This window comes from Anabrus simplex, chromosome X (genome assembly GCF_040414725.1).
Source record: "Anabrus simplex isolate iqAnaSimp1 chromosome X, ASM4041472v1, whole genome shotgun sequence".
Classification (NCBI taxonomy): domain Eukaryota; kingdom Metazoa; phylum Arthropoda; class Insecta; order Orthoptera; family Tettigoniidae; genus Anabrus; species Anabrus simplex.
This window is the reverse complement of record NC_090279.1, coordinates 147,347,918-147,362,192: the sequence shown is the minus strand read 5'-3', so window position 1 is coordinate 147,362,192 and position 14,275 is coordinate 147,347,918. Positions and strand designations below refer to the sequence as shown.

General features: G+C 37.8%; 1 protein-coding gene across 1 annotated transcript in view; it reads right to left on the bottom strand.

The window, feature by feature from the left end:
• The window catches only part of LOC136886717 (uncharacterized), a 420,809-nt gene that overhangs the window by 70,383 nt on the left and 336,151 nt on the right, over positions 1-14,275 (bottom strand). The window contains exons 22-24 of the mRNA XM_067159522.2: positions 12,986-13,180; positions 6,773-6,913; positions 3,351-3,497 (exon numbers count right to left, since the gene is read on the bottom strand). Coding sequence (XP_067015623.2) covers positions 3,351-3,497; positions 6,773-6,913; positions 12,986-13,180 — 483 coding nt within the window. The remainder of the gene's footprint in view (positions 1-3,350; positions 3,498-6,772; positions 6,914-12,985; positions 13,181-14,275) is intronic.

Here is a 14,275-nt window from a genome sequence, read left to right as displayed (position 1 = left end):
TGATATAGATGTTGATTCCCATAGGGAATCTGAAATATTTGTCCCGAATGAGTAAATTGGTATATAAATTTACTCATTCAGGACAAAAAAATGTATAATGTCCAATAAATGCCCTCATGTTGGAAAAAATCTTATCTAGCGTTTCCATAGCCTTGTTGGATAGTTTTTATTTGTATATTCAGTAGTACGTTTTCTCGCTTACCACATTAATTTTTTCTTGTCCCCTGCAGAAAAGTCTTAATGATGTTTTACTGTAATGAGGAAAGAGCCCATCTAATTGAAGACAGCCGTGTATGAAGATATGGAGATTATAGTTCTTCGGTGTTTTCATGTTTCTCCTTGCCTCTTCCTTCTGTTACTCCCTCTTTTCCCACTGGCCTGGCATTGTGTTTATCCTCTATGCATGGTCCTAAACTCCTTATTAGCTCACTACCTAAAGCAAACCAAGCTTGTAGTTTACATGACTGTTGATATTGTGATCAACGCCACAGGACGCCCCATTGTGATTATAGCCACGGGACCTCCAGTTTACTGTGACTGTTGATATTATGATCATAGCTATGAGTTCTCCACTTTAATGCGACTGACATCGCGATTATAACTATAAGACCTCCACTATAATGAGACTGTTGAAATCATGATCATAGCCACAGAACCTCCCGTTTCATGTGACTTCATACTGTATTGCTGTCATAGCCTCAGAAGCTCCAGTTTTAAACACTGTTATCGTGATCAGAGCCATGGGAGCACCAGTTTTATGTGGAATCTGAAGGAAAGAAACATGACATTTCTTTTCAAAAATTCCACATGAATTGGTAAGGAATCAAGCCACAGCTACTTTGGTGAGAAGTCAGCAACAATGTCACATGGTTGTGATTCATTTTATTGGACAGTACACACTGGTCACAATTTATATAAAAGGCAGTCAAATGAAAACCAAACACCCACTACAACGTGACTACAGAATGGTTTTATTCAGAAGTAATTAACAAAAGCGTTAATACATTTATCCCACTAGGAGACGAAATGATCAATTCCAGTTTTGTAGAAAGAGGTAGGTCGCTGACTGATCCATAACTGCATCCACTCTTGCAGTTCCTCGTCCAAATGAAACAGACGTCCAGAAATGTGTTTTTTCAGGTTGACAAAAATGTGAAAAATCCCAAGGTGAAAGATGTTTAAGTATCTCCCAATCAAATCGCTTTAACATAGCCTTTGCCAGAGGGGGCGAGCATTATCATGCAATAGGATGACTCCGTCCAACAGCACTTCAGAGTGTTTTGACTTTATGGCACGTCACAGTTTCTGCAAAGTGTCTTCATAGCACTGAACATTGATTGTGGTTCCATGCTCAAGGAAGTTGACAAGCAGAGGGCCGCAGCAGTCAAAGAAAAAGGTCATCATGACTTTACCAGAACTTGTGCGAACAGCTTTGAATTTCTTTGGCAGGGGAGAATTGAGATGTTTTCATTGTTGGCCTTGCCGCTTGCTCTCGGCACCACATTTTGTCGCCTGTGATGAAGTGCAACAGAAACACATACTCTTCCTCGTGGTACCGCTGCAGACGACTCAGACTTGACGCCATTCTGTCAATTTTTTGTCCCTCTGTCAGTTGATGCGGAACCCACTGCACGCAAATTTTGCAGAAATGCAAGTAATTTTTGATAATGGTATGCACGGAGCCATGGCTAATACCAATATAAATGGTCCGTTATTGGACATTACAAATTTTCCAGCTAACTCATTCCAGTGTTTCACCCCCGTGTGCTAGGTTGGGTTCGTCAGTGGGTACCTAGCACACCTACCAAGACGCATGGCTAGTGCATACAGTGGAGGCCACTCAGTAGGCTACTTGAAGCCACCGGCAGTGCCAATGTACTATGAGACTGTCCCACTACCAAAAATTGATGCCTGATTGGCCATGGGAATCAACATCTATATCATGCCACGGCTAATGTCGACCCGAACATGAATTTCTTCCTCCGTGATCCATCGGCTTTCCCAGGTATGGCCATCAATCCACCCTATCACATCAGGAGTAATGGCTCGATAGGCCTGTCCTGTCTTGCAGTGATGTGCGCCCTTCTCGGAAACTCCTATGCCACTTGTTGACATGCAGTGCTCACCATACACAGTAAACGTTCAATGATGAGTTTTGCGTACTCCAGTACCTTCAGCCCCCAGAAAATGAACCACACTTCTCTACTCTTCCTTTGTTTGCCTCCATTTCTACATCTGGACGAACACACTAGACCAGTCTGCACACCAATGAAGACATAACCCAACAACTGCGTGCACCTGTGAATTGTCACTTTGCAGTTCTCCTACCACAGTGATGGCAGTATCGATACATAACAACAGTGTTGACATCTTTCATGTGGAATGCGTGTTATGGAGGGTGTTCAGTTTTCTTTCTTTTTTTTTTTTTTTTTTTTTTCAAGTTGCTTTACGTCGCACCGACACAGTTACTTTACAAAGGTGAAAAATGAGAGTATCCTCCTAATTGAATACAATAAATATTCCGTCATTAGACAGAGTAAACAAAGTCAAACATGTTTTGGCTCGTTTGAGCCATCTTCAGTGAAAAATGAGGGGAGTTTGAAATAATTTACATAATATAAGTTGAAAAAAATGCTAAAAAACATAATGAAGGAGCAAATGAAAAAACAAACAAAAGAAAGCCAGTTGATGAATATGAAAGGTGATATAAGACCAGAAATTTTTCGACGCATTAAGCTAGGATGGCAGGCGTATGGAAGAAACTCAACGGTCTTCAGATCAAATATGCCAGTAAATCTGAAGAAAATAGTTTATGATCAGTGCATTCTACCTGTGCTGACTTACGGCTGTGAGACCTGGACACTGAACGAATTTACGAAAGGGAAACTTATGACAGCGCAGAGAGGCATGGAAAGGTCAATGCTGGGTTTTACAAGGAAAGATAAGAAGAGAGCAGATGACATCAGATCAATCACTAAAGTTAATGACATTCTTGAGAGAATCGCCACCTTAAAATGGCAATGGGCTGGACATACTGCTCGAAGGGAAGATGACAGATGGATGAAGCTAGTGCTAGAATGGAGTCCAAGAGATCACCAAAGGCGTAGGGGAAGACCGCCAGACAGATGGGACAAAGACATCAAGAGAATAGCTGGTGCTACCTGGCAGAGAACTGCTCGAGACCGTTCTACCTGGAGAGTTCTGTTAAAGACCTACCTGAGTTCACGGCTTAAAGAGGCCACATCATGTAATGATAGAATCGGCTGATGATGATGATGATGATGATGAATACTCCTAGATATATTCACAAATCGAGAACACCTATGAAAGAAATAATAATAAATACTTACACTGATAGATTTCCTTCTCTCCTTTTCTGCCTGTTTCTTTCCATCTGATTTCTTAGAGTCCACAGAAAGGTTAGCAACAGCTGAAGAGGAAGCATTCTCTTTGGATTCACTTTTCAGTTTCTTTGCAGTGAGCCCCTCTCTAACCTCCTACAGTAACACGATAAATCCAATGAAGTATGGAGAATAAATGCCGTGCAACAATAGCACATTTCTATAGTTGCATGTAAACTATTAGATAAGAACATACAATTATATCACCCAACAGAGTTCTGTTTCTCTGCAGTAAATTAAAACAAAACTGACATGGCAAGCAGCGTAAATGGCATCAAATCAAAATATTTCTTTGGTTTTTTTTTTGCTAGTTGCTTTACGTCGCACCGACACAGGTAGGTCTTATGGCGACCATGGGACAGGAAAGGCCTAGGAATGGGAAGGAAGCGGCCATGGCCTTAATTAAGGTACAGCCCCAGCATTTGCCTGGTGTGAAAATGGAAAATCAATTTTCAGGGCTGCCGACAATGGGGTTCGAACCCATTATCTCCCGGATGCGAGCTCACAGCTGCGCGCTCCTAACCACACCGCCAACTCGCTCGGTTATTTGTATAGGATAGTTGAGATGATAATAATAATAATATTATAATATTATATTATATTATAATAATTATTATTATTTAATAGTGTCAGGTATTGGGAACATGGAAAGGACATCGTAGTAACATTTCTAGATATTGAAAAGGCATATGACAGTGTTCCAAGGAATTTGGTATGGAAAACATTGACAGAGGCATTGACTGGGAATGAAACAATGCAGATGGTAATAACATTGTATCAAAAATGTGAAAGCTATGTTAGAACCAAAGTAGGTCAAATAGAATAGTTCAGAGTTGAGACAAGCTTAAGACAGAGAAGTGTATTGTCTCCCTTACTCTTCATTATCATCATGGGTAGAATTCTACATACCGTACTTACCCGAATAATCCCCACTGTCGAATAATGTCTGCACCCTCATTTTAGGAAGGCTCATTTTGAAAAAAAATTAAATGAACTAAAATTCCTTCCATTGAAAGAGTAACGTAGGCATAAACAAAAATTTTGTATCACTCCGCGAGGTCCACGTGGTCTTTATGCAAATATGAACATGTAAATTTACAGATATAGCTGCTTTGCCTGAGATGATAAAAATACATTATCACTGCTATGAAATGTATTTTCCATGAAAATGAGCAAGTAGGCCTACTTATGTGACAGGTATTTCATTAATCTGAACATGCAATAGGCTCGATTCCTGTAGAAGGGAAGATTCATTGTCTCTTGCATCATTAGAATTCTCTCCTAAATTACTTACAAGTTCGTCACACTCCACATCTAAAACACTTCTCACATGTGGTCTCTTTTCACTTAACAGTAACATGACTGGTGGTCGATAATTCTTTTCGTGCATTGTAAACACTTGAAATACACACACAGGCGAAATCTGATGTTAGTTTTGCGACACAGTAAAACCTGGTTAATTTGAAGTTTTTGTAATACAGAAATCGGACTTCCAATTAAGTGATTTCGAATTAACAGCCATCTTGTAATTCAGAAATGCCAACCCTCGCCAGTTTTCGCAGATTCTGCTTTTCTGCGTACTGCCTGCTACGTGATATTATGCCATTCCTTAAAACGCTGAATACAAAAGAATTACGATTTCACTCTATTTTCAAATATGAAACACACTATAGACACACCGAAGTGAGTGAAAGTGTAGAAAGCTACCCCTGCACGTTCTGGAAGTCGCGTTCTATCGTGACACGGAGAAATTTTGAATGTAAATTACTCTGTAAAATATGCTACTATTTAAAAAAAAAAAAAAAGGTAAAGTCAGTTTAGAATTAAAAGTCTGAACTGTTTTCCGTTTAAATATGACGTATAGGAACAGTTTTCTTCCATCTACGGTTGCACAAAGCATAACTGTACACTCAGCACCGAAAACTAGTTGAGCCAGGAGCGTGTTGGCAACCTTGACACAAATAAAACCCGCACCCCAATTTTGTGCCTCAAAATTTTAAAAAAAATATGCGGATATTATTCGCGTAAATACAGTAATATAAGGAGAAGATGATGGGTGAGCAAGTAAAGTCTATGCTCTTTGCTGATGACATTGTAGTTTGGGGAGATAAAGAAGAGGAAGTATGGACGCAAGTTGATTTATGGAATGAGGAGATAAGAAATGTTGGGATGAAGATTGGTACTGCGAAAAGCAAGACTTTGATCATGATGAGAGGTAACAGAAAATCCAGCGGTGTGATAAATATAGGAAATGAATCTCCTGAAGTAGTAAATAAATAATTTGTACGGCTATTTCTATATCGAAGGGTAGGAAAGGGTCCACCTATTCAATACTATTAGTTTGTATATTCTCTTATAACAATGGGACTAATTTTGACTCCATATATATTGGGTCATCTTCAGCCATGCTCCAATTAGAAGACATAAGCACACTTATAACCAATAATGATATAAACACTGATATGACACAATTTATAGTCTTAATTTAAACCATTGATGAAGTCTGAATAACATATCTGCACTTTAAACTAAATACATCAAGAGTGTTGTGGTTGAAGGCACACTATTTTGTCATTTCTACAGCAGCCACTGTTTTTGAGTTGATCTGGGAGTTGGTATCCTTTTCTGTGTAGATAAGCAACTTGACTGATATTCATGTTTTTTCAATAGTAATATTGGTCAAGACTTATGTAGCTTTAAGAGGAACATCCGTACTTTGAATAGGTTTTCCTTATCAATGTAGTGACCTATTGTTTAATTTATTTGGAGGTGAATGTCCCTATGTTATTCGTAAGTTACGTGCACTTGGAACGGAACCAGACTAGAGACTGGTGTTGGTATCCATCCTGTTGTCCTGTACATGGACCCTGTGTAAATGTTTTCATATTTATTCTCTCATGTTTTTCACACCTTTTAATGCTGTCCTTTCATCTTTAGAAATGGTAGATACAGTTTTCACTGTACCCATGGATGCATGACGTAAAATGCCCTCATGTCGGAAAAAAAATCGTATCCAGTACTTCCATATTCCTGTTGGATAGTTTTTATTCATGTATTCAGTAGTACGTTTTCTCGCTTAAAACGTTCTTTTTCCTTGGCCCCAGCAGAAACGTCTTAATAAGGTTTTACTGTACTGATGGAATGATCAAAAAATGTGGGGCTGCTTTAATGTTTTCTTGCTACAGTTGTCAAGAAGCTTAGAGACTACCAACAGCTACAAGTCAGGCAGAATACAGTATATTCAAGCATTGTACTTAAGCACAGCAAGATAACCATTCTTTGATAGAAAGTATTTCATCTGAGATCAACTCATCAAACTCCATAATTTAGAGATTAACTCCTCCTTGTAAAAGACATACATGAATACATACCTCTTGAGAATGTTTCCGCTTCAGATATTCCTTGACTGAAACAGTCCTGATGTTGACTTTATTAACAACACGATTTTCATTTACAGTCTTTACTTCAGCCTTCTGTGTCACGTTCCCCATGCTGGAGCTGTCTTTCACAACCTGGAGAGAAATACAAAGTCAATTAAATGTGAGAAACAAACTGTTCTTATCAAGTTTCCAATCCAGAGTAGTTTGAGAACCAGGTTAATTTACATGGCAAGCATTACTGGAAGTGAAAATAAGACTATTTTAGCATGATATAGGACTTTAGGCTTATGCTGAGTCAAGAAAATGAGGTGAAATTCTTTACGTTTTGCAGAGAACTTTGCTCCGTGCCTCGAATGCTTACAAGGAAGACCTCTGCAATAATTTGGGTTTAGAATGCTTTACTATTGGTCATAGTACGTGATACGCTCATTCGTTACTAGATGGCTCGCTGTATGCCGGCACAGCGCATACAGCGGGAGCTGACGACACCATCTAAGCTCCAATTACGATGTTCCCATTACACCGGTGTGTGTGAGATGCAACAAAAAGGTCATCAGACGAATCAGGGATGAATGTGGTAGAAGAAATAAATAGAAAATGGAAAAAATAAAATAAAGTGCAATGAAAAACACCCAGGATAGAATAGAACAGGACTGAAGAATGGAAAGAAAGTGTGTGGAAAGTATGTTCTATCAGTTTAATTAATTTTGGATGGAGTCCTAAATTCTGTAACATTTTTAAAATTGAAGGTTTATGTATACAATCATATGCCTTCTTAAAGTCAACAAATTTTATTACTATAGGGTTGTTTTGTTTCCTGCAGTATACCATTATTAATTTTAGTGATAATGTATTCAGCACAACTACTCCAGGATCTGAAGCTTCCCTGGTAGTCTCCTAACTCTTGTTCTAGTTGATCTTTAATCCTTCCATATAAGATAATATGTAATATGTGGTATGCTTTGAGCTGTCGGTGGAGAGATGGCATGGAATGACATTAGTAGAAGAATAAGCTTGAGTGGAGCTTTTTACAGTAGGAAAGATCATAATATGAAGATAAAAGTTGGAATTCAAGAAGAGACAGATTGGGACAAATATTCATTTATAGAACAAGGAGTATGGGGTTGGAATAAATTATCAAGGGAAATTTTCAATAAATGTTTAAGTTCTTTGAAAACATTTAAGGAAAAGCTAAGTAAACAACTGATAGGGAATCTGCCACCTGGACGACAGCCCTAAATGCAGATCATTGATTGATTGATTTTGAAAAAATCTTATATGTGCAGTCCAGGATAGATATTCCTCTATAGTTATATGGATTACTCTTATCTCCTTTTATGTGAAGGAGTGTTAAGGCCATTGTCCAAAGTTCTGGAAATTGTTCAATAATGCAAATTTTTGTTGAAGCCATGTATAATAATAATAATAATAATAATAATAATAATAATAATAATAATAATAACAACAACAACAACAACAATAAGTTTTACGTCCCACTTATTATTTTTTCGGTTTCTGGAGATACCGATGTGCCAGAATGCAGTCCCACAGGAGTTCTTTTACGTGCCACTAAATCTACTGACACAAGGCTGATGTTTCTGAGCACCTTCAAATACCACCAGACTGAGTCAGGATTGGACCTGACAAGATGGGGTAGGAAGGCCAGTGTCTCAACCATCACTCAGCCCAACACTACAAGATGGTACAGCCATCATAGGATGGATTCCCTCCTGTAGCCGATGACAACGCACCCAAATAAGTTCATCTTAATTCAGGCTTCCCACTGTAGATGTGAATAACTGACTATGGTGTTCCTTTGTATTTGTGTTTACCCATGAAATGGCATTGATCAGCCAAAGCGTTGTATTCCTTCAGGGGTATTTGGAAAATGGCAAAACATGCTAGAAGACAATGGGCTGAAGGTGAGCCACTGAAAGACTGAATATCTTCACTGCATTTTCTAAGATCTTACAGATTTAACGCCAGATATTTTGCTTGACTGCCAACTGCTCCCGAAATGCAACAGTATTAAATACCTCGGCTACGTGGTGGAAAAACTGGGTGTGGATTTGCTGAGGATGTAAATTACAGGGTCAGTGTAGGCCGACTGGAGTGGAAAATTTTGCCTATGTTCTACGATATAAGAGGATATATAATGAAGGATCTTGATGACAAAGCAAGGAAGAAGAAGGAAGAAGAGGAGATTGAATACACAAGAGGGTGCACTTCGAGCATGCACACAGTTCGACTCCAACCAAATTCAGTGATCGATATCGATACTGGCAAACTATAATGCACACAGTATTAGAAGCTAACAAATCCCTCTGACTGTTTAATGACAAAACTTTCATTGCAAACAACATTAAGTAGCTTGAGCTTAAGTTTCTGTAGAACAGACCTTGGTTGAGTCTGTGGTTAAATGGAATTTTGACAGTTAATTTATAATAATATAATTTATTTTAACATTCAACCTATTCAATACAGTACAAGATGTTAACGTATTAGTTAAACATCGTCAAAATAGTTGAGACATGTTTCGCCCCTTCTGTGGGGCATCATCAGTCACATCAATACCTCAAAATTCTACCAGACGTCAACTATTTTGATGATGTTTAACTAATACGTTAACATCTTGTACTGTATTGAATAGGTTGAATTTTAAAATAAATTTCTTATAATATTATAAATTAAGATTCTTTCATTGCGGAGAAAATGATTTTCATTACTTGTAATTTCGACAGTTACTGCAGTTTTTCTGCATAAGTATGCCAGTACCGTGCTCATACATTAATTTACTATGGTTTTTGTCAGACTGAAGTCTACAATATACATGTTATCTCTTCTTTCACTGTTAACCCCTCAGCAATGGCAAACATTTGAGTGCCACTTTACCCAGTGGACGGTTTGTGATTCAGATATGAGCTCTAGAAAAATGCAAAAATCTCTTTTAAAATTCACTGTTACAACAGTTTAGCTCATTATTTTCAAATGTTTACAGTAGAGACTCAAAAGAATGTACTGTAGTTTACATTCACTGACTTTATGCAGTGACATCGTTTTTTTTCTTTTTTTTGACAGTTGCTTTACGTTGCACCGACACAGATAGGTCTTATGGTGTTATGGTGACGATGGGACAGGGAAGGGCTAGGAATGGGAAGGAAGCGGCCGTGGCCTTAATTAAGGTGCAGCCTGGTGTGAAAATGGGAAAACACAGAAAACCATCTTCAGGGCTGCCGACAGTGGGGTTTGAACCCACTATCTCCCGAGTCCTGGCAGCACTTAAGCGACTGCAGCTATCGAGCTTGATGACATCGGTTTTAACGGCGTAATGGTGAAATCTAACGGTGCCATCTAAATTCTACATAAACAGTGTATTTAAAAAAAATAGCTTAGTACTACATTGCTTGTTACGACACATCACATAAAATGACTGATTTTTATCACATTTTTAGAGAAATGTACAAACTATAACAGCCAATGTGGAGTTTTATTTGTTACATATTTGGGATTTGCTGTAAAGCTTATTTTCAAACTCTTGTTTTCAGAAGAGTGTAGGTTTCAAATTAGTCTGTCTGTCAAATAGTCATGGCAAGCATCGCTATGAAGATGTTGCAAGAGAAAGGGAAAGTGTTTAATAATGACGAAAAAAGCACACACAATAGGCCTAATTAGAAAATGGGGAACAAAAGTTAGCATCATGATGGAACTGGCTGTATCACACTCAACTATTTCTACAATTTGGAAGGACAAAGAGAACATCGCCGGGCTGAGTGGCTCAGACGGTTGAGGCGCTGGCCTTCTGACCCCAACTTGGCAGGTTCGATCCTGGCTCAGTCCGGTGGTATTTGAAGGTGCTCAAATACGTCAGCCTCGTGTCGGTAGATTTACTGGCACGTAAAAGAACTCCTGTGGGACAAAATTCCGGCACCTCGGTGTCTCTGAAAACCGTAAAAGTGTAGTTAGTGGGACATAAAGCAAATAACATTAAAGAGAACATCTCCTTTATTGGCCAAAACTGTGTGCAACATTAGTGATCAATTTACATTGTTGCTACTTATTTCCTAACTTATTATTGCATATTTTGCTGCCATATTATTGCTGTTCGTACTGTGTAAACATTAGAAGAAAAATTCCTCTCAACTCCAGTCCACAAACACTGTATTTAAATGGAGGACTTATTTTACTCATGTTTTCTTGAAGTTTTCAATTTATTCTGTTAATCCAGTAAGTGAGCAGCCTGAAACTTATAGATATGGTACCTGCACACACGCACGCAAAAGGCAAAAAAGACTGGTTTATATGACTATCGTCTATAATGACCCTTAATTGGTGGTCCCTTTGGAGTTCGACTGTATTTACTTTACAGGCTAGTAATGGAGAAGAGACCTTCCACATTTTATACGGAATGGAAGTGACAATCTTGTATTTGCACGAGTTCTTTTACAATGCAATGGAAACCAGGGTAATCGTTGCCTCGGATACTTTGAGCAGAAGAACCGGGAATAATAGTTCAAAGATTCATTCAGCACAAATCCCAGATTAATGGGACTATTAGTTCATGAGAAAGAGGGCATATACCGTGGCATGTTTCGTCGTCCGTCACTTGGTCACGCATACCATGCCCTCCCATTCCCTATGTTATGTGTCCATTGTCACTTTGCTCAGTTCAGTCTGGTGTAGTGCTGTTATCTGATTTATTAAATCTTCATTACTTCTCTTTCATTCAAACTGCACCTTTGGCGCCATGCAATACCGTATTTCAAAGGGACTGTATTGCAAGCTGTCCACTTCATGGCCGTATCGATGAGTATAATCAACAAATTAATCTAAAAGGCCACACGGCCTTTTAACTACAAGAATATCACTCAAGGAAGTTATTAAATATAAACAACAAATACCTGAAGACTGGTGCATATGACAAACTTTCGTTCAAGCACAAGTGTTTTTTTGAATAAGTGCCTTACCATAGACACTTTAGAATATTTTAAAGTATGTTTATTAAAAACAAAGTGTTTAACATCACCACAGATGCGAATTTTAATTAAGTTATTATTTTCTCACAAATGCCTAAAGATTATTACAAACACAAACTTTTTATTCACGCCACCTAATGTTATCAAAAAGAATTTTACCATAGACGCTTTTAAATATTTTAAATATGTTTTTCATCATTTAAGTTTTTAAACACAACTGTAAACGATACTGTAATTTAAGTATCATTCACACAAATCTCCTTACCCCCCCCCCCCATCTTCCATTTCATTTAAAGCATCTAGAACAATAGTTTTTAGATTCCCATGGGATATAGTTTTAAGATCCAATGTGCTTGCTTTTAAATGTTATCATCGAAGATTTTTTATATACAGCTAAAGATGACCACTAAGTGGTCGAAACATGTACTGTGTTTGTTAATGTATTTTTAAGTTTGCCAAAGGCAAAAGAAATAAAGTATCGATTAGGTGGCCTTTTAGATTAATTTGTTGATTTCAAAGGGACAGCGAGTCAAGTAATTATGATTCGTAAGAGATCTCGAGGCGCTGAAATAATTATAGAAATTCTCACCAGATGGTGTCAAAATTCATATGAGTGAAAAGATGGTGATTTATAGTAACAATCTACGTAAGGTAACATTCAGTAATCAAACATACATCCGCTAGAATGCAGCGGAAATGTAAGTCCATATGTTCTCCAGTGGAAAGAGGACGTCTATATCAAACTCTTTAGAAAGAAAACAAAAAACCCTGATTTGGGCTGATTCATACATACAAGGAAGACAGAGATCTTCACCTTCAAAGATATACCATTTCCACCTTGACAACTTTAAAACTTGAAAAGCTAGAACAAGGTGAATTTAGTCCTACAAGGGTCTATACCACGCAAGGTGGTCGGCAGCGTGTGAAGGAAAGGAGATCTATATGACGTATGGAGGTCAGCATCAAGGGGTTAACACCACTTTTACAAATGCACTTGCTGGCAGCTGATCTAGTGAACCAGAATAAAGCACTTTACTGATCTTCCAGTTAATATAGTTTTTCTGATGATTGATTGTCAGATGAAACAGCTTCTAATGTACTTATCAAGGTCCCTTTCCTTCCTTGCAATCATTTCCTAAACATTCATAACATTCTATGTGAGTAAAAGCAGTATACAAAAACAAAACACCAAGGGACTCTCTCCGACGGCAATGAAATATTGTTTACTTACCTTGTGTTGAGGTGATGTAACTGGTGATTTAAGGCCTTCTTTTGGACTTGCTTTACCACTCACAACATCCTTCTTATCAGATTTTTTTAACAAATTCTTTTGCCTTTCCTTTTCCTTTTCGAAGAGATCAATGAGTGTCAGTCCTTGGGTTTTGATCTTCTTAGCACCATTTTCTGTAGATTTGTCAGGAGGAGTCTGCAATGAGACCAAAGAAACTAGAGCAAAACTTTCCAAAGACATGTTATATCTGCTAATACATGAAGTACAGACCATTACACTAATATTATCTTATTATACAACAGTCAGAAAAAGACAGTCTACGTACCTCGTGCAATGTTAATGAATGCCGAAGAAATCAAACAAAAAGGAAAACCAAAAAAAACCAGTAAGTTTTAAACATAAATCTGAAATACGAAGAACGTATCTTTCTGCCAGTTGAGACAGCACTAGATGAAAGGAATGCGCTCGACTTTTTCATGCATCTATATAGTCTGTAGCAAGAACAAATTTCTACAGTGCTGATATTCATTAAGTAGTAACAAGAATTTATAAAGAAAAGCAACAATTTTATTACAGTCCTTATAATAAACAAGTTACCTTACTGGAATAATTCCAACTAAATAATAATAATAATAAAAATAATAATATCAGAACACCAGACACCAGAATCAGCAGAAGAATATTTGAAAAATTATGGAATAGCACGACCGGTTACAGAAATTAAGGGTGATATTAAAGAACTACAAATAACAATAGATGATCTTAAAAACAGAACAACCGAGGCTTGACAGCTGCAATCGCTTAAGTGCGGCCAGCATCCAGTATTCGGGAGATAATGGGTTCGAACCCCACTGTCGGCAGCCCTGAAGAAAGTTTTCCGTGGTTTCCCATTTTCACACCAGGCAAATGCTGGGGCTGTACCTTAATTAAGGCCACGGCCGCTTCCTTCCTACTCCTAGCCTGTTCCTGTCCCATCATCGCCGTAAGACCAGTCTGTGTTGATGCGACGTAGACGTAAAAAAAAAAAAGACACTTCAAGACACCCACAGCAGGCTACAGAACAAGATCAATAAAAGGTCTAATGGGAGGGTGTCTTCAGTTGAAGAAAGGAAAGCAGCACCTCTCACAATGAAGAAATATTGGGCTGCTAGGAAATCAACAAATCCTTTGTTTAAATGACCAGTGCAGTCCAATGTAGTAAATAAATAAATAAATAAATAAATAAATAAATAAATAAATAAATAAATAAATAAATAAATAAATAAATAAATAAATAAATAAATAAAATAA